The sequence below is a fragment of the Balearica regulorum genome, chromosome 12 (assembly GCF_011004875.1).
Source record: "Balearica regulorum gibbericeps isolate bBalReg1 chromosome 12, bBalReg1.pri, whole genome shotgun sequence".
Taxonomy (NCBI): domain Eukaryota; kingdom Metazoa; phylum Chordata; class Aves; order Gruiformes; family Gruidae; genus Balearica; species Balearica regulorum.
Window position 1 is genome coordinate 9,984,355 of NC_046195.1, and position 27,570 is coordinate 10,011,924.

Below are 27,570 nucleotides of genomic sequence, written 5' to 3' on the forward strand. Positions count from 1 at the left end.
ACAGTCACAGCCGTTCACTTCGGCCTCGAAATGCTCTTGATAATTTTGTTGATTTTATCCCAAACATTTCCTGAGATCATTAATTAGGTGTCGGGTCTATTTTTTTCTTCTTTCGCAGATACACATTTCCTTACCTATCCCTCGCTGGAAGAAACGGAGACACTGTTAACGTTATTATTACAAAAATGCAGAGAGATGTGGAAGCATTTAGGGATGGGGGAGTGATTGGAGAGGTAGGAACTGTGCGGGATCTGTATGTATTTTTTAGCCAAAATAAAATATGAGGGAGCATCGTGCACCCAGGGAAAATGAAGGGAGGTGAGTAGCGGATGTCTTTCGGAGACGTGGGTCGACGGCGCTGAATTCTTACACGTGCGTGTGTTAATTGCAGGAAATAAATAAACCCGCTGTGGAAATTATGAACTCACAGGGGAAAAAAGCTCATGACACTCGCTTCTAGGGCCGTACACGCAACATGCTTAGCAGACAGTTGTGATTTTTAAAGTTTCCTGCGAGCCTGGCCGGCGTCTGGGGCTGGTTTTAGCTCACGGACCGCACGCACACACAGACTGCGCACACGCAGCCGCATACACACGCACACGGCCACGGCCAGTCCCGGACAGCGGCCCCCACAGCGAGCTTCCAGGGTACGGTCCCCCTTGAGCACCCCACGAGGGACCGCGACGTGCCGCGGTGCCTGGGCGAGAGGCTGGCGGCGGGAAGGCAGCGTGTGCAGCCCGCTCACTTTCGGGGCTCGCCGCAGGCCGCTGCGGAGCGGGGGTGCGGGGCTTCGGGCACGGTCCCCACGCCAGCACCCCACGGGGGGGGGGGGGGGGGTGTCACGCCTCGTCCCTGCAGGCGTTGTGTTGGGGGTGGCCAGGGCAGGAGCGGGGGCAGGCCTGGCTCCGGCGGCGGGGGTCCTCGCCGAGGCCCCTGCGCGCCCCCCGTTTGGGCCGCTGCTGCGGGACCCGGCGGTGCTGCGGGCTCCAAGCGCGGGGCGAGGGGCCTCGCTGCTGCACCGGCTCCCGAGCGGTGCGCTCCCCCTCGCACCGGGGGCAACCTCCGCAGGCCTCGGCCATCGAGTTAGGGCAACGGCTCCGAGAGAAATAACCCCCGGGTTTAATTCCAGCTGGCTCCCGGGGTGACTCGTGCCCTGGGACCGGCCCCGATCTCTGTTCCTGCGGTCGGAAGCCTTTGGCAGGGCGAAGGGAGGGTGACTGCCCCCCGTTACCGACCTCCGCACGGATCACGCCGGGGAGCTGCGGAGCGAGGCGGTGTGCCCGGGCTCCTCATCCCGCCGGCGGGGGGCTTTGCCGGGGCGGGTGCTCCAGCCCTGTCCCCCCTCTTGCGTGGAAAAGACACCCGGCTCCGGGGGGGGGGGGGGGGTGAGCTCCACTGCGGCGGGGACCTACTTGCTGGCCTCGCCGGAGCGAAGGGGCCAGGCTGCTCCGCGGGGTGCCCGAGAGCTCCCGCGGGCCCCGACGGCGAAGCGGGGGGAAGCGGCGGTGGCCGGGGCGTGAGGCGGGGCGGCCTTTGTGCGCTGCCGGCCCGGTGCCTCCCGGCTGCGGCCCCGCGGCTCTCCCGCGGCGCGCCTCGGCCCGCCCCGTCCCTCCCGCCGCTCGGCGCCGCGCACACGCTGCACTCTGCCCGGCGTGGTTCGTTATTGTTAATGGGCGAACAATAGGCACATCTGCCCTTTCTTCCAGCATAAAGGCACCTTAGCTAACGAGGGGGGCTGGCGGGTGGGCTCGCTTTTTCTTTCTCCTCCTCCTCCTTTTCTTTCTTTTGGGGGAAAAAATAAAAGAAAACCAGCGGCACGTCCGGCTGCTGGGCGCCTGGGGACATATGCTGGCCTCGCACTGCCTGGCACGGCCCCCGGGCCGCTCGGGGTCCCCGGCGGGGGATCCGTCCCCATCGCATTGCCTGGCTGGACTCGGGGGGGTCTCGGGGGGGGGGGACACACACGGACGGGACACAAGAGCTTCGGGGAGGGGGGTGGGCGAGAGCTGAGGCGCAGGGGAGACCCCGGCTGGGCCCGGGACGCAGCGCCGCGGGGCTCCCGGCGCCCATCCCCAGGCCAGGTAACGGGAAGTGTCCCGGTAGGGCAGCGCAGGGTAGCGGTCCCCGGGCCGGCGGGCGTGGAGGGCGGCGGCTGCGGGACACGACGGGGGGGTGCGGGAGTGCACGGCGGGTACGGCCCACGGGCGCCCCGGGGCAGGGCGGTCTCAGCCCCGGAAGCTCCCGGTGAAGTGAGGGCGAGGAGGCTCCGCGCTCACGGAAAACGCGGAGTCACCGAAGGGGCGGGGCGGGCGGCCCTAATACCCGGGAGCCGCCCGCCCGGCGGAGGCGGGGTGCGGGGAGGGGAGGAGACGAGGCCGGCCCTTTGTGCCCGGCGGGGAGGGGGGGCGCTAGGGCCCGGGGCGGCGGCGACAACGGCGCGGGACAGCGCTCCACCACCGACTGTGGCGGCGGCCGCGCGGGGGTCGCCTCCTTAATAGGGGCGGTGACGTCACGGGGGGCGGGGGCGGCGCGGGCGGGGGCGCCGCGCGCATGCGCCGGTCCGCCGGCCGCGCCGCTGCAGCAGCGGAGCGGTGTCCAAACGGCGGAGCGCAGTGAGAGCCATGGCTAGAGATGGCGAGGGACGCGGCCAGACACCCGCCGCGGCTGCGGAGCCCGGCCTGAGGGAGCGGGGGCCCTAGAACCGACCCGGCGGCGTCATCCAGCAACAGAAAAAAATCCAAACAAATAAATAAATTACCAAAAAAAAAAAAAGAAAAAAAAAAAAAAAAGGAAAACCCACCAGACCGGCAGCAGCAGCACCGCCACCAGCCCACAGCGCCCGCCCGCCCGCCCGCCGCCGGCCCGCGGGAGGAACCGGCCCGCGGCCGCCGCGAAGAGCTCCGGGACGCCCCGCCGCCCACCAGATAGATGTGCGGTCCGGCCGCCCGCACGGCCGACGATGAACGCGCAGCTGGCGATGGAGAACATCGGCGATCTGCACGGGGTGAGCCATGAGCCGGTGCCCGCCGCCGCCGACCTGATGAGCGGCAGCCCCCACCACCGGAGCGCCGTGGCCCACCGCGGCAGCCACCTGCCGGCCCACCCGCGCTCCATGGGCATGGCGTCCATCCTCGACGGCGGCGACTACCACCACCACCACCGGCCGCCCGACCACGCGCTGACGGGCCCCCTGCACCCCACCATGACCATGGCCTGCGAGACACCCCCCGGCATGAGCATGAGCAGTACCTACACCACGTTAACCCCTCTGCAGCCTCTACCTCCCATCTCGACGGTCTCGGACAAGTTCCCTCACCACCACCACCACCACCACCACCACCACCACCCCCACCAGCGGATACCGGGCAATGTGAGCGGCAGCTTCACGCTCATGCGGGACGAGAGGGGTCTGGCGTCTATGAACAATCTCTACACCCCCTACCATAAGGATGTTACCGGCATGGGGCAAAGCCTCTCTCCGTTGTCTGGATCGGGCCTGGGGAGCATCCACAACTCCCAGCAAGGGCTGCCCCACTACGCTCACCCCAGTGCCACCATGCCCGCCGAGAAAATGCTCACCCCAAACGGATTTGAAGCCCACCACCCTGCCATGTTAGCCAGGCATGGCGACCAACACCTCACCCCCACCTCCGCTGGCATGGTGCCTATCAACGGGATCCCACACCACCCCCATGCCCACTTGAATGCCCAGAGCCACGGGCAGATTCTGGGCTCTGCCAGGGAGCAAAACCCTTCTGTAACTGGTTCGCAGGTCAACAGTGGAAGTAATTCAGGGCAAATGGAAGAAATCAATACCAAAGAAGTAGCTCAGAGGATCACCACCGAGCTCAAGCGGTACAGCATCCCCCAGGCTATCTTCGCCCAGAGGGTGCTGTGCCGCTCTCAAGGGACCCTCTCAGACCTGCTGAGGAACCCCAAGCCCTGGAGCAAGCTCAAATCCGGCCGGGAGACCTTCCGCAGGATGTGGAAGTGGCTCCAGGAGCCGGAGTTTCAGCGGATGTCTGCTCTGCGGCTGGCAGGTGAGCCCGCTGCGGGGCGGTCGGGGCACGGCGGCGGCGGGGCTGGGGCCCCGGGCCTGGGCAGGCCGCCCCGGTCCCTGCCTGCCCCTGAAGAGCAGCCCCGGCCCCCTCTCCGCCGCTCCGTTTCTCTCCTTTCCCCGTTCCCTATCCCGGCCTCGCGCACCGGCACCGTCCGGCTCCTCCGCGCCGCGCTGCCGGCTGCCAGACAAAGCCAAGCCGGGGCTCGGGCTGCGCACTGCGGCGCCCCGGCTTTCCCCGTTATCCCGGGCGGGGCGCACCCGCCGGGCTCTGCCGCGGCCGGCGGGACGGCGCCCAGCGTGCCCGGTAACGGGGCGCCGCCGACGCCCGCACCGACCGGCTCCCGCGCTGCCCTGCCCGGGCGGGACGAGGCGGAAATGCTTCAGCTGGCGGCGGTCTGAACGACCGGGGCAGTACCGGGCCCGGCCGTGCGCTGCTGCCCGGTACGAGCCACGGACGGGGCGCGGGGGGAGCCCCGGTAATGCGCCGCCGAGAGGAGTCGGTGCGTCTGCTTTGTGCTGGTGGCGGCGGCCCCGGGGACGGCGGGCTCCGGTCGCGGAGCCGGCGGGGCTCGGGCCGGTGTTAGCTCCGCGTCCCGCTCGGGTCGGGTTAGGTGTGCTGGGACGGGGGGTTTCCCACAAAGGACGCGAGCCTGGCGTGTGAGGGGTGGCTGAGAAATGCCGCGGGCTGAAATCGTTAGATTTTATTTTTTTTTTTTTTTTTTTTTTTTGAAAACTGGTTGTAATTATCATTAGGCCGTGGAGTTTGCGTTTCGCGTGGATGCTTCTGCATGAGAGACGCAGCCCGTGTCGCGGCTCCCGTATTGTTTGCTCGCAGGTTTCCGTCCCGTTCGGTACCTGTTCTCCTCTGCCGCCTCCCCAAACCCGCCAGCCTGTGCTCCCAGTGCAGAGCGCGGGTTTAATATGCCGCGAGTGAGGGTTTGTTAATTAAGTGATAGGTCTCCATTAATTTGTCCCTGGAGAACGCGAGACAGTCAATCCGAGTTGGAGCCGGGGTCACTGATCCGTTTCACAGACAAAAATAAGGGAAGGGCCAAATCTTTCTCCTTCCGAACGCACGAATGAAACGGTCCTGCGCTTTCGACTACCACGACGGCGGGAACCGGGAGCCGCTTCCCGCCCGCGCGGGGACCCGGCCGGGCCACCGCCGCGCTCCGTGCCTGGTTCCAGCCAACCTCCTCGTTTCTGAAGCCCAAAGCGGTGCTAGGAAGGGCCCGTAGCAGGAGCTCCCTCCCTCCCTCCCTCCCTCCCGTAGCTGGCCCTGCGGTGCACGCCGGTGGGAGGACGTTGCTCTCTTTGGCTTCCACTCCTGCGGAGTCAGTTTCAAAGGTCTGAGCTCTCAGAAAATGACCTTTCCGCCTTCCCTTCCTCAACAACCGCCCCATCAGGAGAAAACCCTCGTCTTGCTGGTGCTACCCAGGAGAGGAGGATGGAGTTTGTGTTTCCAATATCCCCGTAACGATTGCTAAGGCGAAGTTTCTTCGATTTGGAGCGTATTTTTACGACAATTCGGTCGACCTGAATCTCCGCTCATTTGCATAGATCGATACTGGAAACAACCCCTCGCTTCGGAGCCTGCTGGCATCCCCTCCCTGGCGCTGCCGGCCGGGAAGCTCTGCCAGCCCCGACTGCGGGGCCAGGCAGGAGGGAGGCGGCAGCTCCCCGCGGCGCGGCCGCTTTTTCTGCCGGGGGACGGCTGCGCTCTGCCCAGCTGCCGGGTCCGGAGAGACCCATTGTTCGCCTCTGCCCCGAAACCGCCCCTTCCTCCAGCCACCCCCGCGCTGCCCTCGCATAAACGGATCCCGGTAATCCCGTTAGAGAGACAAAGCCTCATTATTCCGCCTTCCCTTTCCGATGACACCCGAAAGCTGGCACCTTACAGAAACGGCCTCCCCGGGGCGAAACTAGGCTCGCAGCCCGGGGGGGCGAGGGGGCCTCGGAGAGAGCTACCCCGCCCGAGAGCCCCCGCGTCCCCCGCGTCCCGGCCGGGCAGCGCAGGCACCAGCGGGGCCCCGCAGGGCTCCCCCCGCGTTGCAGGGGGCTTCGCCCGGCGCTGCCCCACCTGGGCGCCGGCACCCCGCAGCACGTGGTCATTTGCATAGTGCTGCGTCCCAGCCAATGGGGGCGGCCCCAGGAGCCCCCCCCGGCCCCGCCCCGCGCAGGCAGCGCCGCGCTGCGCGCCCCTGCGCGCTGCCCGTCCTGCGCTGCAGGCAATCCGCTGTAAATGCATAAACTATCGATTTTATTTTGTGCAGGTTTTATATGTGTGATGATCTTACTAAGTGGTAAAAATCTGCCCCGATTGATATTGATGTATGAACATCAATTCAAAATATCGTAAATTACTCCAGCCGACGCAAATTACATTTCACGTCCAAATTATAACTCACTCCCAGGCGTTTAGAGAATTATCAGGTAGATAAATACCCAGAGCGGAGCCCTCGCCATCTTCATTTCTTCCCTTTCTGATTTCCTGCAGGCAGAGGCCGGGAGGCGGCGATGGGGGGATGGAGCCTGCTTATTTTAGGCCTCACGGGCTTGCCCAGCACTTTATCTCGAGTATTTGCCCCTTCCAGCCATCCCTGGGGGATTCCTACCTCCCAGATTACAGAAGCTCCGACAAATAGAGGAAAAATTGGTAGTTACATGGAAGCAGGATTGAGGTCTTGACACTTCCTGGGCTGTCTCTTGAAATGTAAGCAGAACTGCTAATTGCAAAGCTGACCTCTTCCAGCCTCCATCTTATTCATCCCGTCTTCCTTCTCCTCTCTGTTCCCTTTCCTTTGTCCCCCTCTCGCTCCCCCTCTGTCACTGAATATTTATCTTTTTGGCCGTTCCTCCGTTAGTTAGTCTTCCCTCCCTCCCCCCCGCCTTCATAGACATTTGGAAGGGCGGTGAAGGGGTACCGAAAAAACAAATACAGTTCAATGAAAATGTACATTCCTTCTGCAGCCAGCTGGGGTTTAAGGATGAATTTATTTCAGGTTATTTTCTTACGAGGGAGGGGAAGGCGGGGGGAGGAACAGGAGCAGATAAAGAAGGCAAACCCCGACTCGTCTTGGTCAGGAAAAAATAATCTGCTTCGAGCCATTCGTTGTTACAAACGCAGCTGCCCGAGGGCCGGTTGCCGGCCCCGCACGGGCTGCCCGCCGGGGCGGGAGGGAAGAGCCCGAGGGAGAAACGCTGCAAAGAAACGTTTCGGGAGCGGGCGACGGGGGTACGAGGGACCCCACAGGCCCCTTTGACTCTTCTGCAGGAGGGGGTCCGCTTTGCCCAGGTGCACTCTCCGAGCGAGCTCGTCCCGAAGCCCCCCCCGCCCCTTTAGGCGGCTTCTCCATCGGGTTTCCCGAGCCCGTCCCGGGGCGGCGGGAGCCGGGCGAGGGGAGCGGGGGCCGTGGGGGGACTGCGCTCGCCCACGGGGCTCGCGTGGGGCGGATGGCCCGTCCTTCCAGAGCTGCTCGATATTTGCCTGCGACCTGACTGTTATTTTTGATAGTTGCATCTTTTTTCCTCCCGTCCTCTTTCTCTTTTTCCTTCCAAAGTGAATCCCGGCTAAGCTGAAGCCTTGGGAAGCCGGCGAGAAACGCTCGCCAAATTAACTGTTAAGAAATCGATACTGTAATCAGAGCGTTTTCCACATTAAATATGAAATCTAATGAACGCCGTTTGCACCTCTCGCCCCGCCGGCCGCCCCAGCGTGCGCCGGGGAAGGTCGATGCCGCCCCGGCCCCAGCAGCTCCCCGGCCCCGATTGCCTCATTAGGGCCTGATTAATATTTACCCGGCGGGGACTTTGCATAAACGCATTTGCATCAGGGAGGCGGAGGGCATCGACCGGGGGCTTCACCGCCGACACCGGGGAGAGGCCCTGCCGCTCCCCGCCCTGCGGGCCGCCCGGACGCTGCTGGCACGGGCAGGGGCCTGGCTCCGCGCACCGCGGACGCGGACAGCGGCCGTTCCGCGACTGCCGGCGCCGCGCTGGGGCCGAGGCAAGGTGTCCCGGCCCGGTAGGACCGGAGGGCGGGAGAGCAGCCCCCAGCCCGCCCCCGGCGCGATCGCACCCCGCCGCAGCGCTGGGTGCGCAGCCGGGCAGGCGCTGGGAGCCGCGCTTGTTTGCCGGCCGTGTCCTTGCGGCGGGATTGATTTACAGCCTCTCGCACACAGCCGCGATTGCCCTTCGTTAATGTTTGCCCAGCGGGAGGCGGAGGAGCGGGGCCGGGCGGCGGAGAGCCGCGTTCCTTCGCACCGGGCCGGGCCTGTCCCCGCGGCGCACCCGCCCCCGGTACCACGGCTCGGCCCGTCTTTGTTGGTTTGTTTGTTTGTTTGTTTGTTTTAATTAGCCGCCGCGTGGCGGGGAGGTGCCGGGGGGGGGGGGGCCGTGCCCCGCTCCCACCCTCGCTGCCGTTTGGATGAAATAGCCTCGAAACGGGGCCGCTCTCGACTGCGGGCACCGCCGGGGCCGCCTCGGGGTCCGCACGACCGGGCTGTGGGCGCGATGGCGGCCTGGCCCGCCCCGTCTGCCCGCTCCCACCGGCCGGGGCCCCCGAGCCGCCTGCAGCCCTCGCACGTCGCCCCGCGGTTCCCGGGGGCTCTGCGCCATCTACTGACCGCCGGCGGGCGGGAGCCGGCCCGGGCGCCCCGCCTGAACCGGGAGGCGGCGGGTCCGGCGAGCGCTGCGGGCCGGGGTGCATCGTGGCGGGGTGCGCCGGTGCCCGGGCTGTCTCCGTCCGGCGGTACCCCGGGAACCGAGGGGCGAGCGCGAGCCGCGCGGCCCGGCGCGGCTTCAGCACCGCGGACAGCTACCGCCGGCCCGGCCCGGCCCCGCTCCCGGCCCCGACCCGGCCCCGGAGGTCCCGCTCCCGGGGGAGGTCCCGCTCCCGGGGGAGCCCCGCGGCGAAGCCAGCCCCCCCGTTTCGGGGACGAGGCCGCCCGGAGCCCGGCCGCAGGGATTTCCCGAGCCGCCCCGCGGCTGCCAGCTCCCATGGGGAGCAGCGCCGCATGGATTATGCGTGACAGCGGCCGGCAATTAGGGCCGCGCTGCCGCGGGGCGGGCCGGGCTGCGCCTCCACCTGCCCGCGGCTGCGTGCTCGGGCTGCCCCGAGTGGACGTGGTTTGCGGGTGGATGCGTTCCCACCCTCGCGTGGCCCGAGGGGGAGCGAGCTCCGCACAGCACGGTCACTGCGTGACCCTGCCCCGCCAGCCGGAGGGGTCGGGATGCCCCAGGACGAGAGGAGAGGTGCGTGGCACCGGGACTGTGCTCGCCGCAGGTGCCACCGGTGGGGAGCCCGGGCGCTGCCGGGGCTGCAGCGGGGTGCTGGCGTGTGCGAGCTGCCCTTTGCACGGCCGGAAAGTAACGTGACGGTTAGATTGAGACAAAATTATCCGAAAATGGCCAGGAACGCATCGGTGCCTGTGTTTGCGTGTACCGGCACTAAACCAAAGCTCCTGTTACTCTGTGTAGCAGAAGGATCCCCATAACCCCCACACAAGGGACAAGTTCGTTTCGAGGGAGACCTAGGGGGACTCTAAGCGCAGGAGCTTTTGCTGAGATGCTGGTGACTTTAACCTGAAGACTACAGGCATCGAGGGCAGCTTTTTCTGAGGACCGAGCAGGGACCTAGCATGGCATCATGTCGGGTACTTCCACGATCAAATCGATAAATGTCGATTCGCATTTAAAATATAAATTTATCTGGATAAATCATATACTGACAGAAAAGTGACCGATACTTACTGGCTTTCTTCGGAAACGCAGCTTACTTGAACCATTTTGCTTAAGAGGAAGTCAGTTTTATGATGCTGAAAGAGTAATTTATAGGGACAATTTATAAGCTCAACAGTAGTTTTGATTTTTTCCCATTTTAGGGCGATAGGAAGTCTCAGTGGTAACATTTTATGTACAGCCCAAATGGCAATTAAAACGCGACGGATTGCTGTTTTGCAGGTGTGCGAGCAGCATCGCAAGCTGCTGCGGATTGTGTAACGTCAGCGTTGGTGTGTGCAAGCATTTTCCGGTGGACTATTAGAAATGCTGCTACTTCAAATAAATGCGATGACGCGGGGGGCCTCTTCCTTAGCGACTTGGGTGCAGAAGCTGCTGCAGTGAACCTGCTCTAGGGTTCTGGGTATTTTTAAGGTACAGCAATACATTGCATACATGGCATCCTAGCTGTGTCGGTAAGAAGTTCCCCACAGGCAATGGGTGCAATTAGTGCAGGCAGATTCCCCGCAGGTCCGCAGCCCTCCCCCCGCAGAGGCAGGCTGCTACACTGCTGCCGTAATGCCCCCCAAAACGGAGGAACGTCTTTATGTCATCACTGCCGCATTTCTCGTTCATTTGAGGCGTATCTCGCTATTTTGAATATATTGTCGGAAATGACTGAGGGCTTAAAAATCGGAGTAGGGGAAGCGGGAACGGGCAGGTAGGTCCTTGGGAACAGCGTGCAGGTGCGAAGCTCTATCGCAGTCCAGGGCAGGCAGGCCCATGTGGTTCCGCAGCAGTATGTGCCCTGTAAACCCGCGCAGGAGGGAGCGGAGCGGGGCCGGGCGGGGCGGGGCTGCCGGTGCCCTCCGGCGGCGGGGAGCGCGGGGCGGGGCCGGGCGGAGCGGCCGCCGCTCCCCGGGGGAGGTGCGGGGCGGAGCAGCGGCTCCCTGGCGGCGCGGGGCGAAGCGGAGCGAGGAGCGGAGCGAAGAGCAGTGCGGAGCGGGCAGGTGCGGAGCGGGCAGGTGCGGAGCGGGCAGCGCTGCCCGGCTGCGCGGGATGGGGTGGGGTGGGGTGCGGAGCGGCGCGGAGCGGAGCGGCCGGTGCGCCCCGGCTGGGCGATGCGGGGCGGCCGGCGCCCCCCGACCGGGCGGAGCGGTGCGGAGCGGAGCTGTGCGGTGCGGAGCAGTGCGGTGCCGTGCGGTGCGGTGCGGTGCGGTGCGGTGCCGTGCGGGGTGCGGTGCGGTGCGGTGCGGGGTGCGGTGCGGTGCCGTGCGCGGTGCGGTGCGGTGCGGGGTGCGGTGCGGTGCGGTGCCGTGCGGGGTGCGGTGCGGTGCGGTGCGGGGTGCGGTGCGGTGCGGTGCCGTGCGCGGTGCGGTGCGGTGCGGTGCGCACCCCCCATGCTGGGCAGCGGCAGCGGCGGGGAGCGGGCGCCACCCAGGGGCCGGGGGCTGCCTGCGCCGCTGCGGTGGGGGGGGAGGCGGGCGCCGGGAAGGGCTAACGCGACTAAAATATTGATGTAGTCGCAAAAATCGTTCATTAAGGCAATTTAATCTTTGCTATTAAATGTCTTTTCAATTCATTTAGGGTAATTAAGATGCAGTTAAAGTGATTAAATTCTAATTACTTATACTAGACAAAGAAATATTTGTCACAGTAATATGGTTAACTAAAGACCCAGATCAAAAAATTTTGCATTTACTTTAGATGATATCGCAGGAAAATCGGGTGCTTTCCCCTGATTGATACACTTAGCAACTTATTCTGTAATGGTGATGTCAGCTCGCTCAAGTGGTTACAGGTCCATCAACACCGTAAGTTTGTGTAAACCCCAGAATCTCAAACTGTTGAGTCAGCGCTCCTTAGTCGGATTCACTTTATTATTCCAGGGGCAGCAAATTAAGGTCACTCATTTTAATATAGTGCACAGCAGTGAGGTGTTTACCGTTCAGTCTCAGCTGGGATCTGTATGTTGGCAGGCTGACGTCATTCTGTGAGCTTCCCATACAGGAACATATCTTTATCTCTTTTCATGTTATGGGTTGAAGCTTTTGGGAACGCTCTTTGCGGCATCGATGCTGTCCGCTGACTGCCACAGCGGGAGCACATGGCCGTGCAGAGGCTCTGTCTCAGGCAGCACCTTTCCCGAGGGATCCCGTCTCCCAGGCCCCTTCGAAGGCCCCAGGGCAGTGACGAGCAGGATGGGGCAGTGCAGGGGACCACCAAATGGCGATGTCTTAGAGTGAATGGCACACAGCAGCTGTGGTTATTCATCCAGGCCAAAGAGATTTGCTTGCTCTTAGTTCATGTGCTGAAGTCTGCCTGCAGGGAGGATGCGTCTTACCAGCCCCTTATGTTGTTCTTCTGCTCCCACAAATATGAAGTTTTTGACAATTAGGAAAGATCTGTCGTCCGTGTGTCTCTCTGCATGCTCCAGAGGTGGTGTTCACATGATAAGGATGGAGCTTATCACACTTTATTATGTATTATCATCACCATGATTTTACCATAAACTTTTGGCTGCTTGCTTCCACTGAGCTGTTGCAGCCAGCGTGATTAGGACTATCTGACGGCCAAAGTGCTTAAGCAGTTTCAACTCCTCTGGAAATCCTGCTGCCTTTCCCGCCCAAAGTTGGAGCCTCCTTCAGATGATATCCTCCAGGGTATTCTCTAGCTTGTACCAGTGAAGAGTTTTCACTCTCTAAAAATGTTATTGGATATTTTGCGATGTTTCAAAACTAGAAGCAGATGCTTTAGAAAGAGATTCCCAGGGACTTAGTGGGCGCAATTCAGACTGTAGCTGAGGCAGGTCCCAGCCTTTATAGACCTGACACAATAGAGATTAGAAAATAAATGTAAGGTCAGAATTCTAAAAGGGATTTTTATGTCACTAAGACATGTCCTGTACACAGGAGGGTGGGATAGCTAGAAGACTAGGCTTTGCAAGAGGAGGAGGAAAAGATGATCATCACAAAACTTTTGAGAACTTTCTCAAATCAATCTAAAATATATCTCCCCTCTCTGCTATTGCAGATGCAGAAATGCAGGGCTTTTGTTGGCACTTCTTTGAGCTGGGCTGCATCATTTCCCACTCATGGGAAGGGTGACTGCTCTGACCCAACAGCAACGAAGCTGTTGGCTTGTAAACTCCTCATTGCTTTCTGGGAATCTTGCACTGGAGTCTTTGAGAGAAGCGTAAAGCAGTTGTTGGCGGGTTTTTTTCTCCTACCTGTCTGAAGCAAATACAATGCTCATGAATAGTAAGGGAGAGACTCTCCTGAAAACTAAACCATTTGAGTGAGGGTGGTAGTGAAGCCCCCAGAGTTCAGTGCTGAGTTTACCTTCTGATGTGAAGCAACCAGAAAGTGCCTCCTCAGGCAAGACAGAGCCGAGGTCCTGTTAGCCCACAGACCTGAGAGATCACCAAACCTCTTTGCTCCCCAAAATGAACACTTTGGGTACAAAATGGGTTCCTGCAGACTCCTCCTGTCTGTAGCATCTGACTCAACCTTCTAGCCATGGTGCTAATTGGTGTCAGATAATGTGTCAAATGTGATGGAAATTAGCACAGTGTGAACCTGCTCACGGGAAGCTGAACCAAGACCACTGCTTCTTCTCGTACAGGGCACTCAATGGCCATCATGTAATAATGGCATGTGGTCAGCAGCGACCCGGGTCAGAGCTGGAAACGCGACCAGTCGCCTCAGGGTGAAAGGCCTCATATTCCATCACTGGTGGCCAGCACACGGTCTCCTCTCTGTGTCAACCAGGCTCTAAATTCAGCATGGCTGGAGATGTTATCGTGTGTGTGCCTCCCCTTGCTGGCCTGGCCCCGCTCTGGGTACGAACAGAGGGAAAAAGGGCTCTCTGTAAGTGGAGACCCAGTGTGTGCCTTGGCTTCCTCCTCCACAAGGTGAGAAGACTCATGCCAAGGCACTGGTGGGACTGTACACTTCCCTTCCCAGAGGAGCTGGAACGCCATGCTGTTGCGGTGCACCCAGGCAGGCATGGCCGTTTGTGCCTCTGCTGGAGCTACGGGAGCTGCTGCTGGCAGCTGGTGAGCGGTGTGACCCTTCGGAGCACGTGGCCGCTGCCTCAGCCTGTCGGTGTGCGTGTAAGGGCACGTGGTGCCAGGTCTGAAACCCCCGAAATCCACCTTCTTCTTCCTCAGCGTCTCCCACTTTTCCATCCTGGATCTGAGAGCGCGTGCTCAGTGATGGCAGCACGGGGGACCACCAGCCGAGCAATGCCTCTTGCGCTGAGCGTGGTCCTCTGCCCTCACAGCTAGCCACAGGGCTTGGGACGGGGTTTGCCCAAGTAGGATTTTCTGTTCTTGTTCCCCCCTGCTCCGGTGCCAATTTTCCAGAAAAGCAGCCAGCAGAACTTGTGATGGTATTTTATTATGTGCCCAAAACAAACCAGCAGAGAGCAGGTTTCTTGAGACTGGACTGTTACCGGTTTCATTCTTTGCTTCTGGTTTTTAGAAAGGAAAATCCGTGTTTGCCAGATACAACCAGGCACATGTGTATGCACCAAGTGCTCCTGAAAATTGATTTATGATAATCAGGGTTTTTTTCCCTTAGATTTTAAAAAGAAATCCACTCTGTAGGAATGAAAGACTACATCAAGCGTCAGGGTTAACACCTGAGCTTACCGTAATCTTGACTTTTAGACTGACAGAACGGTGTAGTTCACATCACAGGTGGGCAAAATATCCTCTGTGCTATCTCAGCCTAAAGATGCAATTAGCGCGTTTTCACGGGGGGACACGGTGCTGCTCGCACCTCTGGCAGAGCAGGGCTGATCCCGCCGTGCTGCACGCAGCCGGGGTAGCTGGGCGCTGCAGGAGAGCGGCGATAGATGGTGCAGCTGCAGCGGTGAGACCCCGGTTCTGCACCACACACAGGCAACCGGGCCTCAGCGAGATGTACAGACCTTACCAGGTTTGGCAAGTTAACTCGGCCAAATCCCCCGGGCAACTTAGAAGGAACAAAGGGAGCCAAAAATAGATTGATGGACTGTATCAGGAGAATTGCAAGTGTCAAAAATATCTGTTGCTCAGGGCAGAGGAAGATGGAAGTGACTGGAAGAGGCCAGAGTTCAGCAGTGGATTTATAAGGCTCCTTCTGGCACTGATGATATTACATTGTCAGATCTGCATGTGTGTTCCCAGAGTCACAGCGACTCTTTCTTTATCCTCTGCTTTGCTTTCTTCTTAATTAGACTTTATAAGGTTTTTTCACAAGGCATCGCAAGGAGCATCATCGCTCAGCCGGGGCAGCCCAGAGACAAAGAGCACATCTGGCCATACAGGGGAGCGAGGGCAGCGTGCAAGGGCGGTGTGCGAGCCGGTGTGCCAAGGGAGAGGTGCACACTTCTGGGGAGCACAGCACCCCGCAAAGTGCCTGCGTTCAGCTTCTGTCCGCTCATGGTGCTCACGGGCAGGGGCATGGCAACCATGTCAGTGCAAATTACTGTTACTATCTTCTGGTACGTAAAATAAAATCCTTATACAGATGTGTGATGAACAGTTTTGAAGACAGGCTCAGGCGTTTTTCCAAAACAGGGTTTCAGTTGGTGCCTCTGGAGCCTCTGACTTCAGTGGACAGCCTTGCCGGCGTTGGGGGCGGACCTGGCCCAGGCAGGCGTAGCTGCTTTGTCTGAGCGTGACCTGGGCTGAGCGCAGGCTGCTGTCACCGGGCTGGATGGCCCCAATTTGTCAGCGCCCGCGGCGTGAGCCGCCCCCGGCTCTGTGCCCGCTCTGGATAGACTCTCACGTTGGAGCAGATTTTATCCCGTGGTGTACATTTGTTCTCTGGCAAGCTGGAAGCTACAATTTATTATTAAAATTGATTGGCTCCAGTGCAGGGAAAACGATCGTAAGGAAACCCTATTACGGTTTTTCATTATCACCATTATTTATTTTTAAGTGCTATTAATATTCCTGAGTCTGGACAAGGCAGAAGATGAAAGGTGGTATCCACCCTGGCTGCTCACAACCCGAGGCCTGGCAGTACCGGCTGCAAGGGCTCTTTGAACAGTTAAGCACATGGGAAAGTTTTTGCCCTCAATCTGCCTCTGGTGAACGCTAACAGGAGCAGAGCCGAAAAGGAAACAGCTTTTGCATTGCCTGAAAATGATCCGGAGTTCGAAGGTGTTCCCGGTCTCCCCCAGGTGGAAGGGCTCTGTGAGCAGCGCTGGGCAGAGCCAGGGCCAGCGTGCCGCCCAGCGGGCACCAGGCACGCAGGAGGAGCCGGGACCAAAGCTCGGCTGGGCTGGGCTGCTCCGCTGGGGCAGCGGATGCCTTGGGTTCACCGCCGAGGCTGTGCCGTGTTCCACCAGGACTGAACCTGTTGTGTGTGAGTCTTCCATGTCTCAATAAGGTCCCAAATTGCAACTGAGTCAGTATCTCACTTTCTCTGAGCCTATATGTAATTAGTCCTTAATTCAAACGAGAAGAACTTCAACTTGGACGTGAGGACAGGATCTATCTTATTTCATAGGCTAAACTAGAGCGTATCTTCACCTCTTCCCGCTAGGTGTGGACCAAGCCTTAGGAAACCAACAATCCTGCATGACAGTTTGTTAAAAACTAAAATCCACACTGGTCTGCAGGAGGAAGGGATGGCTCCCAGCTTCTCCAGGGAACAGCATGGGAACCTCACACTTGGTTTCTGATGGGCGTGACTGAAATGAAGTTTTATTTGCAAAATACCGAAATTGGCTTATTTGTATTGTAGACTGGGTAGAAGTTATTTTTTCTCTCCAGCGATGAGCGCCTTTTTCTTACCCCTGTGACGTTACTAGCAGTAATTATGAGGTCTCTGATACAACTGAAGTTCAGGCACAAGGCATGTTGTAACTCTTGGGACATTCTCCAAGGAAATAATTATTCAGGAATATTAAATTTCAGGAGATGAGCACAAGCTCAGGAAACAACACGGTAAGCAAGTTAGTTTCGCAATACATGGTTGTTGTTTTGTTATTCTTGATGATTTCAGAGAACTCATGTACTAGTTGTGATTGAATCCCCAGAGGTTTACACCACTAATTGAACTCGCTTTGTATCATCTGCTGCTGTGACTGTCATTGGTGATGTGACGATTCCTGCCGAGGCATTGCACAGTGCTGGCCTGGACCGCTCCGTTTGTGTAGCTGGGATTTTGTGGCAGACAATGATCTGGACAGTGTGTCTATGTGAAAGCTGAGATTTGTGCAGTCTTTGAAAACAGAAGGTGTACAGCAGTGTGAGCAGAAATGAGGTGTTAGGCACGACAAACATTATCTGACTTTGGTTTGTCTCCTTTTCTGCCCGTTAGTGGGGACAGAGTCAGAGCTGGAGACTGAGGATGTTACAGAGCCGAGCTTCGGCGGCTGCTTTCACGCTGGTCGTCAAAGGGTTAGACATGTATAAAAAATTGAGACTCTGTTGATATCTTCTTTGCTCCTGATTCCTGATACTTGTCAGTAAATAACAGGCTATTCTTGCAAAAGTATTTTTAACGCTGAGTTATCAATGTTTGCTCTCAGTGGGGTTGCAGAATTATTTCAGTAGGCACTGATCCCCACGCTGAATTCTCCAGCTTGACTTCAGTGGGGGCTTGCTTGCATGAGGAAACCTGCTTTTCAGCCTAGAAGCTCCACAGCGTTTTAGAGGTCAGGATGTAACTTCAAAGGACTCTTCAAAGGTTTTCAGATAAAAATAACTGTAGAAGACACGAGTTTGGCATCCCAGTCCGTTTGATCTATGCGTCACTGCTTATGAAAGAATGTGTAGCTGGAATATATATTGTTGGGGAGCTCTTGAAAAGCTTCTCCTCAGAGGGGGCTGAGATGCCGGTGTCACAGTCCCTGCCTGGGCCAGCAGAAGGTGCCTTGGCGTCCCCTGAATTTTGCTGTCCCATCTGTGCTGTTGCTATTTCTCTAAGTACAAAAGGTGGATGACTATTTTTATACCTCCCTCGAGCAATTAAACCCTCGTGCCGAGGCTGGCTCTCGGTGGCAATAAAAGATGTAGGAAGGACCTTTGTAAAGTAATTTGCTGTTTTCGTTCCAATAACCGTGGAACGGGTGGAGATGCTGCACAAAATTCTTCATATAATCAGCACCCATCTCCGCAGAAATCAGGACTAGACAGGCACAGAGACAGAACATCCTTATTACCTTCAGAAATACATCTCTAAATCGGCATTAAAGGACATTGCTAGAGAAAAAAGGGGAAACAGACAACTTCAGACTCTTTTGAAAGTGAGACAGAGCAATCTGTCCTCCCAAGGAAACCTTTTATCCTAGTGAAATGCTGACAAAGATGAGCTGGCAGACAGTCAAAGGCTGCCGGGGGATGCGGGAGCCGCTCTCCCAGCCCTATCGGATCCTGCCTGGCAGGTGATCTGCAAGGCGGATTTCAAATTGCAAGTGTCCTTTAATAATGCAGAGCAAAATAACGTTCTGAAAGGGAAAGCAGGGATGATAGATGAAATGAGGTGAAATTCTGTAAGGAAGATTTACTATACCATTGTTCTGCATGTCAAAACATGGTTTATTTTGTTCAGAATACATAATTAGCAAGACTGTAGCAGCATCCTGGTTTCCCCCAATTCCTTATTTCTCAGCCAATGAGAAGCTACAGAAATGAACTGATAGCAAGTGATGAAGGTAAAAAAGGTGGGCAAGGTTGACTTTAGAGCTCAGTGCATTTCTGCTCTACCTCATAGGGATATTACATAGTTAAATTCTCAGCAAAGTGTAAACTCTCAGTAATAACATTTGCTGAGTTTTAACAGACAATGATAAAGGTATTTTCTAATTTCTATCCCTTGTAATTTTCTAGTCTAGAATAAGTTAAAAACTTAAATTGATGTGTCGCACATCCTTTCCAAGTTTGGTAGCTGAAATGAAGGGTCCCTTTTCCCCAGTTTGTCCTGTACTGCGTTCCCGCGGACTCCTCTGCCAGCCCTCTCTAACCATCCTCCCCTTTCTTGCAGCGTGCAAGAGGAAAGAACAAGAGCACGGGAAGGATAGAGGGAATACACCCAAAAAGCCTCGGTTGGTCTTCACGGATGTCCAGCGTCGAACTCTACATGCAATATTCAAGGAAAATAAGCGTCCGTCCAAAGAATTACAAATCACCATTTCCCAGCAGCTCGGGTTGGAGCTGAGCACCGTCAGCAACTTTTTCATGAATGCACGGAGGAGGAGTCTGGATAAGTGGCAAGACGAGGGCAGCTCCAATTCAGGCAACTCATCTTCTTCATCAAGCACTTGTACCAAAGCATGAAGGAATAACCACGAACTAAACCTCGGTGGAAAAGCTTTAAAAATAAATAAATAAATAAATAAAGACAGACCAGGACCTCAAGATAGCAGGTTTATACTTAGAACTATTTGAAAAAAAAATGTTATTTATAAGTCCAAAGAAACCAAAGACTTATTTCACCTGCATTATGACTTTGTTCTAAGACACACACTTTAGTAGGACGACGACTTGCAAAAAATAGAGAGGAAGAAGAAAGAGAAATGGAGGGAATGAAACGGAACGCAAAGAGAAGAGAAACAGACCACTGGTCTTACACCTTCGCCCATGATCATCTTCACCGTACGTGGCTGTTTAGTGGTTTGGAGCATAGTGATTTCTTGTCATTGAACGGACATCTCTTCAGATACGGCTCTTCATTTCCACAGCGATTGCCATGAAGGTGTAGCGTGTATCCATACTGTGTACACACCGGTGGTTAGGGACTTAGTCAGGGCTGGTCTTCAGAGAGGGTTGTGCCACGGCACGACCGGCAAAGCGTGGAGTCGTCTGAATCCATTTGAACGGTAGTGTGATTTTTGCTGTTTCTTGGTTTGAACTTAACCGGTGCAACGCCGGGAAACGAGTTCAAACTAGGCAAAGAAATTTTGAATGGTACCTAAACCAGTGCATTCTCTTTGTTTGTTAAGGAATGTTCAGATTTAAAAAAGGAAAACTATTCCATCCATAAAAAAAAAAAATCGACTAGCTACCAAAGAACACATTTAATAATTATATTGCAGGTATTTTATTGCAATGATTTTAATATTCCAAAGCTATTTTTACACAAAATACTATGTAGAGTTATAGGTATAAACTAATCTAACTGTATAACACATAAAACTTGTAATCAAGACTGTTACTTGCAATTAGTCAAACCACATTATTGTTTCTTTCCATGATTGGCAAGAAAGAATGTCACCCGAGGAGACCGCAGCCCCTGTGTGAGCACAGGTCCCGGGGCTGGGATGCTGCTTCCATTGAAGCCAGTCAGCCTTTTTGTCGCTGGCTTCAACGGGAGCAAAAAAAGGGGCTGTTACAGCTGTGTGTAAGACAGCGTGGCAGCTATCGTGCGCGCATCCCCTTGGTACACTCTCCCCGGCTGATCTCGCTGGCAGCCCGGTGACCAGCGCTCCTCGCAAGCCGTGCACTGTGCATAAAGGTAGCTCAGCTCTGCCATCTAGCCTGCAAACAGGAGACCTGAGGCATTTGGTATGCAAAAATGAAAAGACTTGTGAAATGTAGAACCACAGGGCTCAGCATCTGATCAATACTCATTGACATTAGTGAGCTTTTTTTACCTGTTGACTTTACTAGGCAAAGGAATAGCAATAGCTGTGAAGGCTCGTGGTCTTTTCCTATTGCAAACGGCGGTACAACATCAGTTAACGTTGGCGGGAAGAGCTCCGACAGGAGCTCCGGTAGGGCTTTTGGAAGGCCAGATCCTGGTGCCTCTGAAGTCAACAGCAAAATTCCCATCACACCGAGATACAGCCTGACGTTTCGTGGCGTCGTATCTGTGCGTAGCAGGCTGAGCTTTTGTCCCGTGCATTCTTTCTTGCTCATCTATTAATCAGGATAATGCATGAAATAATAGTTTAAAGTTTGTAGCTGAAAAGCTTTAAATGCTCTGTTGCTAACAGACCCGTAGAAAAGCAATCATCTCATTCCTACTCTGACAAAATTAAAAAGAAAAGCATGCAACATCTGCATATTGAATTTTAGTGTAAAAGGGGAAAATAGGCTTTAAAAACCACACATGTGCCTGTTGGATTTCTAACCGGTGTTTCAAATTACTGTAGTAATTCTACTAGGTATACTAAATTCCAAAGTAACCAAATACGCAGGTATAGGCCCAATGCAAGGATTAGCAATAGGTAATCTTACTTACACCCTTTTTTAAAAATAAGAGAAAGGAAAATTCAAGGTAAACTAGAATCCAACCGCCATCAACAAGAGCAGATACTGGTTTTTGGGATGAAGCCCACTCAAAATACTAGCGACACCAAAGTTAAGCAACTTCGTGTTATTTCCCAAGAGGACAGGGTCTAGTCAGGGTTCAGGGTATACAGTTAATTTCCAGTAAGTGTTTAGAATTCAGCTGAAATATCTCATTGTTAAAACAAAGTCAAAGAAACTCAAGATTTTTGGCACCTAATATTTCTCCACATTTTCCTATGTTAAACCCACTTTAAGACTGACAAAGCAATTATCTATGAAAACATAAGCTAATCCATGAGCTTTTTGAGTCTCTAGCTTACCTTAAATTTTAGCGAGCTTTCTTTTAAAGTGTTCCATCCCCACAGAGACATAATTGACATGGAAACATTAATAAGCTCACGTGTAAAGCATCTTATGAATGCAGTCTCATTAGTGTAAGGTTAATAAAGGACAGCGATAACTAACGTTTTAGTTTTTTTCCAGCAAAACACTGCTTTGTAACGTACCTATAGTTTAGAAAAGAAAGCCTTATTTATTTAAAACTTGAGAATTTAAAAATGCAGGGAAATTCAAAGTACATTGCCGCATTTTTTAGTATTTCCATTGTATTGTCTTTAGAGACTACTTGCTGAAACCAAAGAGAACTTTCATACCAGCATTAAATTTGCACCCAATATGCAATGTCAGGACCTCTGATACACACACCCGCGAGCCCCTGAATCGGTCTGTGTATATGTACACGCACACGCATTTTGATGGGGGTGTATGTACGTATACACGAGCACACATGCATCCACACACGCTCAAACTGATGCACAAGTTATAGATTTGAAGTGTTTTGGGTTTGGTTTTTTTTAACATGTCTATTTAAGTATACATAAACCTTTTGGTTTTTTATAAGCCATTAGGAACGAAACCACTCTTCCCATAAGCAATATGCGCCTCATACTCTGAATAGGCAAAGACCACACTTTTCTTTGGTTCCTTTCGAAATATGAAGCAAATAACTATGGAACTGCTCATTCTACCTGTAAAGCAGTTTTACCTCTGAGCAGACTGCCTGGGTGGACCGACTGAAGCATGGACAGGTTACCTGGTGCTCCCTGGCTCGGATCGCTGCCGTTCCTTAGCAGGGCATCCTTAAAGGGGAGCTTTTTTCTGATGCTGCGCTTACCGTTAGACAGGAGAGCCTGTCTCTGTCCTATTAGTGTTAGTCTTTCGGTTCGCTTCATTCCTGACAAAACGGAAATTAGTTTCAAATTCCACAGAGGGACCTAAAAATCTGCCAGGTAGGGTTAGGAGAGGGAGCAGACCCTGAAACAATTTGGGAGCATCGGGAGACGGGGCTTCAGCCAAAGGCGGCTCCACGGGCGAGAGGGCATCAGGAACGCGCGTTGGGCTCGTAGGCTGCTTCTGAACCTGACCCCAGTGACCCACGGGGGGAGGCTGGCCAAGAGGTGAACTGTCCGCATCCATCCCCATTGTAAATGGCATTATTATCTTTCCAGGAAAAAAACAAAAAAATTTAAAAAAAAGTGAAATTCAGACCGACCCGCACTGCTACGTTAGCCCCCGCCTTGCTTTCCAGGGGCCTCAGCCTCCTCTCCTTACTCAGGTAACGCAAACCCAACGAGAGCAAGCGAGCCAGCACCAGGGCTTGCTTTCACTTGAGAATTTGCTCCTGCTCCGACCCGTGCCAGAGGCAAATTCCCAAGCGGCCGGGGGTGCCCCGGTGTCCCGCACGGGCCCAGCCCCAGGGCTGCCCGCGGGCGCCGCTCTTCTCCTGAGAGGGATTTCGGGATCAGGCCGCGGTGGCGGCGGGCGCTGCCGGGGGGGGCTCGGAAACACCGCTGAGCTTATACCAAAGAGTCTTAGGACACCTCTCCTCACCTGAGTCGTAAACGAGACGTTTTTACCCCCCAAAACGGTCCTTCTTTCTACTACTCTTCCTCCTATCCTCCTCCTCTTCCTCCTCCTTTGTACATAAGGATGAAAACTATGCATTTAGCAAACAAAGAGAAAGCACTTACCCTTTTCTATCTCGCTGCGTTTGGGTGCATTCAAAGGCCCAGGGGCTAATTTTGAGACTTTGCTTAGCCTCCTGGTTTATTATTGTGGTGTGGTTAGCTTTACAATACATTTGGTAACTATTTGCTAAAGACAAAGAAACAAAAGGTAAGGAATAGCTACTTCCACGTGTTAAAAAAAAAAAAAGAAAAAAAAAATGAAAAAAAAAGTGTGTAAAGATCTACTATTTATAGTGTGAACCAAAGACGCTACCTCACTCGATTTCCATTGGTGATTTTAATCACGTTGATGATACCAAAGAATACCAAAGATTTTTCATGCACGGCCTCGGTCTGGAAAGGGAACTCATCCTCCTCCTTGCCCCCATCCCCCGATCCCCCTTCCTCACCTTCACTCAGTGTGTAACCTTGTCTTCATTCTTAATGATAATGCTAATAACCTTACGAATACTTCTCTTGCTACAACTGCTACTACTGACGATGATAAGGATACTACTACTACTAATAATACTGATAAAGCTCTAGGCAAACATGTTGCAAACTTTGTAAACTCATAGGACGAGTGCCTTGCTTGAACCAAAGTGTTAAACCGCTGTTGACCTCTTTATCTCTCACCTTATACTCTTTGAATACCTCAGCCTGTTAGAAAGGCCACTAATGAAAAAAAGGAATAATTCTTCACCGTGGTGCTTTTTGCCGTGCAACCATGCAATGAAACTTTCTTTGATACCAAAGGAAAATGTTTTTTTCCACTTTCTTGCTGACAAACCAAAGGTTCCCTCTTCTTTCCCCCAGAGCAGCTTGAGTCCCTCAGCCCAGACAGGCCGTGCATCGCTTTTACCAATTCCTCCAAATACCTCATAGTAATAAATCTTTAGGGTTATGTTGTATAGAGAGTCTATGTGATAAGGCAGAACTTACTAGTTTGATAATTGTTAAGGTTACTTAAAAAAAGCTTTATAATTCTTATTTATTTTGTAGGGGTTGTTTTGTTTGTATATTCCTTTTATATGATTTGGTTTGGGTTTGGGTTTCTTCTTTTTTCCTTTTTTTTTTTTTTTGGCAGAACTTCCCTGTTATACTCAAGGAAGATCTTATTCCTGGGAATGTTTCAAAGTGGGTAAAGATCGCTGTTTGCAATTAATGCAAGAAAGGGAAACATGGCTTTGATTTCTTTTGTTTCAACTAGGATGCTTTGTGTTTGCTAGTCGATGTTCTTTTCACAGGGTAAAAAAAAAAATATTCTCTGCTGTGATAAATGGTTCCTATTTTTTCTCTATAATGTGCTGTGATTTTTAATTTAATTACATTTTGTATACGCTTATTTAATCACTGCTTTAATTTATGACTATGTAGTTTAAAAAAAAAAATTGTATATAGTAGATTCAAAAATGGCCAAAGCTTTATGTTACAATCTTTTCATTCTTGATGCCAAGATGAACTGAAGGAGAGTGCTTCTCTTGACTGCAGGGTGTACCTTCAGCCTTGTCTTGGCATGCACTTCCACCCGTGTTACAAACACTGCCAGGTTATCCCCCCGGGCCTCCCTTCCCCCCAACTTGTACATGCCAAAATGAGTGTTTCAAGGTAGTACTTTTGTCACTTAGAAAGCAGAAAGGCATTATTAGTGTGTTTTTCCTTTAATTTATTTGTCTTTTTCTAGAAAGGTTGCTTTGTGGGTGAGACCCGCACATCCAAAGAATTTAAAAGTCGTTTAATGTTGAAAAGCACTGGCATTTGTGAGAGACTTTGCTGAGTTTTTCTTTTCCTTCTCCATTCGCACGGGTAGCGCAAGTAGCGGGCGTAAGCCTTGGCAGAAAAGCTAACTTGAATTTGGAAACCTTGCTCACGGAAAGGCCTTCGCCAGCCCCCCAGGGACCCGCGGGGGTTCTGCCCCCCGGGACAAGCAGGGGACGGCTGGAGGGCGGCGGGGGACGGTGCGGGCGACCCGGCTTGGAGAGCGCTGGAGGCCTCGGGCCACCCGTGGGCCCCCGCCATGTCACCCGCTCTCCAGCCGGGAGACGGGCCGGGCTCCGCGAGGCGCAGGCAAGTGCCCCTGCAGCTGCGGCCGGGCCCACGCACCGTGGCAGAACCGCGGTGCCCCGGCTGCGGCCGAGCGGGGAGGGACGCGTGCGGCATCCCTCCGAGGAGACCGGGCGCTGCGCCTGCCCCCGGCCCCCCTCCGGCTCTGGGGAGGAAAAAGCGGTTTTGAGTCGAAAAGCAAAAAAGAGAGTAATGACAATGATAATTCTGCAAAGCTGATGATGGCATCACAGCACAGAAAATAGGATGCCACTCACCTGTATTTTATTTTGTGTAAAGACTAGGTTCTGTTTCAACTAAATGTTGTGTACCGACACGGTTTGTGATGGCTGTAAATATTTCCTTTCCCCGCAGAGTAGCTGAGCTCCAGGTGTACCTTGTTTTCCTTTGGGGGGATAGCAGAGGGGTCGAGGGCGGGAAGGACAAGGGCAGGGTTTGAGCTTTTGGTCAGAAGTTACACTTTCTAGGTACATTTTTATACTTCAAGTATTGAAATGGGGCAATAAAGACGCTCTGAAATGCAGGATCATTAAATGGTCTGTTGGTAAGCATTGGCTAAATGTCTGCTTTTAATACGTAAACTGACGCCGTGCAATGAGTCACGTTTCACGTGGAGGGGGGACACAAAGTATTAGTCTACGAATCCAGCAGGAGCCATCGAGCGCTGGCCAGAACTGTACTTAGAACCGTACACGGCTTCTTTTCCTCTGCCGGTAGTTTGCTTTCTCACCGTCCATTCTGCGTTTATTGCGTCCTCACTGTGGAACCGCGTTAGTTTTGCAGTCTGAACCCAACAACAGTGTTAACTGAAAATAAACGTTAAAGCATTGTCTTTTACTTGCTTTGGTAGTTGTCTTCATAACCCCCTGCCCGCAGCCCAGCCCCAGCTAAGCCCAGCCTGGGCCAGCCGGGCCCGGCCCCCCCCAGCTCCAGCCGCCGCCGCGCAGAGAGGGCGCCAGAGACAATCACAGGTCCAGATCCGTAGGGGTAGGAAATCTTCCGAGAGCGAGAGGGAGTTCTTCCAGAGCAATGAAACAAAACAAAACAAAACAAAACAAAGCAAAAAAAAAAAAAAAGAAAAAAAAAGAAAAAAAGGAAAAAAAGACCAAAAAAAAGAAAACAAAGCAAAGATTTTGATAAAAGACAACTTTGCTGTCATTTTTAGTTTGCCCATTAGGAAGCAGTAGTAGTTTATACGTTGCATCTGCATTTCAGACTAAGTGATTATTGTACCTAATTACGGTTGATTGCTAATATTTCCTCAATCTCTCTCTTAGTCAAGCGCTTCTTCTTCTGTATTTTTGTGTGTAGCGACGACAAGTGTAATGCGCTAGGCATTATTCTGGTTTGGTTATGAGTATCTCCTGTACTGCGTTAAGATTTCCTTAAGTTACTTTTTTTAAGCTTTGCTACTGTTCTCACTTTATGCCGTGCAATATCATCTGCTGTGTTTGCTAACAAAAAAAAAAAAAAAAAGAAAAAGAAAAAAAAGAAAAAAAAGCAAGTGATGATGTCATCATGCTTTTCAGTGTTACAATGTTTCAGCGTTTATGTAGTCACAAAAATGTAGTAAATAAAAGGTTGGATTTTCCAGCACTTTAAATTTAGACATTTCTTGCCTTCTTTTGTTTCTCCACGGGCAGCCACAAGGCACCAGGCTGAGCGGAGGGGAGCGGGTGAGCCCTGTGGGGCGGCCGCAGCTCTCCCAGGGGACGGGCAGCGTTCGCCCTGTCACGGGAGGGACATCCACGGGGGGTGACACACGAAATGGCACCTCAGGCCTCACGGCGCTGCGTCTTCTTCCCTCCATCCATGCTGAAGACTGCAGCCCCCCGCCCCCAGCAAACACCCCCCCGCCTGCCCGCGGCCCCCCGGGCCCCCCGTCCCCGTCCCTGCTCCCGCCGCCGTGCCCAGCGGGGTGGGCTCCAGGGGAAGCGGGTGCTGAGTGTCTGAAAGGCAAGTGCGGTTCATACCAGATGCATTTCTCTAATTGAGGGGAAAAACATTAAGAAAATAAGCGAAGCAAATAATCTTGGTTTCCTTTGTATCGTCTGAGGGTATGGATGTCACCAAACTAATTCACAGAGGTGTTTCCTTTTGTGTGATGGAGTCCACCTCAGGCCCGCAGGATCAATATTTAATTGTTTAAAGGGATATTGTATTCCTTCCCTGTCACTGTTGTTAATGCCTCCGTGCTCTGTAGTCCCACGGGGTCTTTTCCCGGGGATCTGATCAGAGAGATTACCCATCACTCGGGAGTGGTGGGAGGAGAGTCCCCGGCCGTGAAAGATTCAGCAATGCATTGAACCATTTTCTCTCTATCTCCTAATGAAGTGATGAAGCGTGTGCCACAAAATTTAACAGGGTTTTGTGGCAAATCGGGTTGCGCTGCTGAGAGGAGGATTAAACCTTCATCTTTGTCCCATAAATCATGGCATCAGCTACATTTATTCTGATGGATGGTCTGGACTCTACTGACAATATTTTAT

General features: G+C 54.1%; 1 protein-coding gene and 1 long non-coding RNA gene across 2 annotated transcripts in view; both read left to right on the forward strand.

Annotated features, from left to right (window-relative positions):
* The window catches only part of LOC142603495 (uncharacterized), a 121,195-nt gene extending 120,979 nt beyond the window's left edge, over positions 1-216 (forward strand). The window contains exon 6 of the long non-coding RNA XR_012837435.1: positions 119-216. This is a non-coding gene — a long non-coding RNA (uncharacterized LOC142603495). The remainder of the gene's footprint in view (positions 1-118) is intronic.
* Positions 217-2,573: 2,357 nt separating this feature from the next.
* ONECUT1 (one cut homeobox 1) lies at positions 2,574-26,634 on the forward strand. Its single transcript, XM_075764660.1, has 2 exons — positions 2,574-4,040; positions 18,763-26,634. Exons 1-2 carry the CDS (start codon positions 2,960-2,962, stop codon positions 19,053-19,055), a joined length of 1,374 nt encoding a protein of 457 aa, XP_075620775.1. The 5' UTR covers positions 2,574-2,959; the 3' UTR covers positions 19,056-26,634.
* Positions 26,635-27,570: the final 936 nt, after the last annotated feature.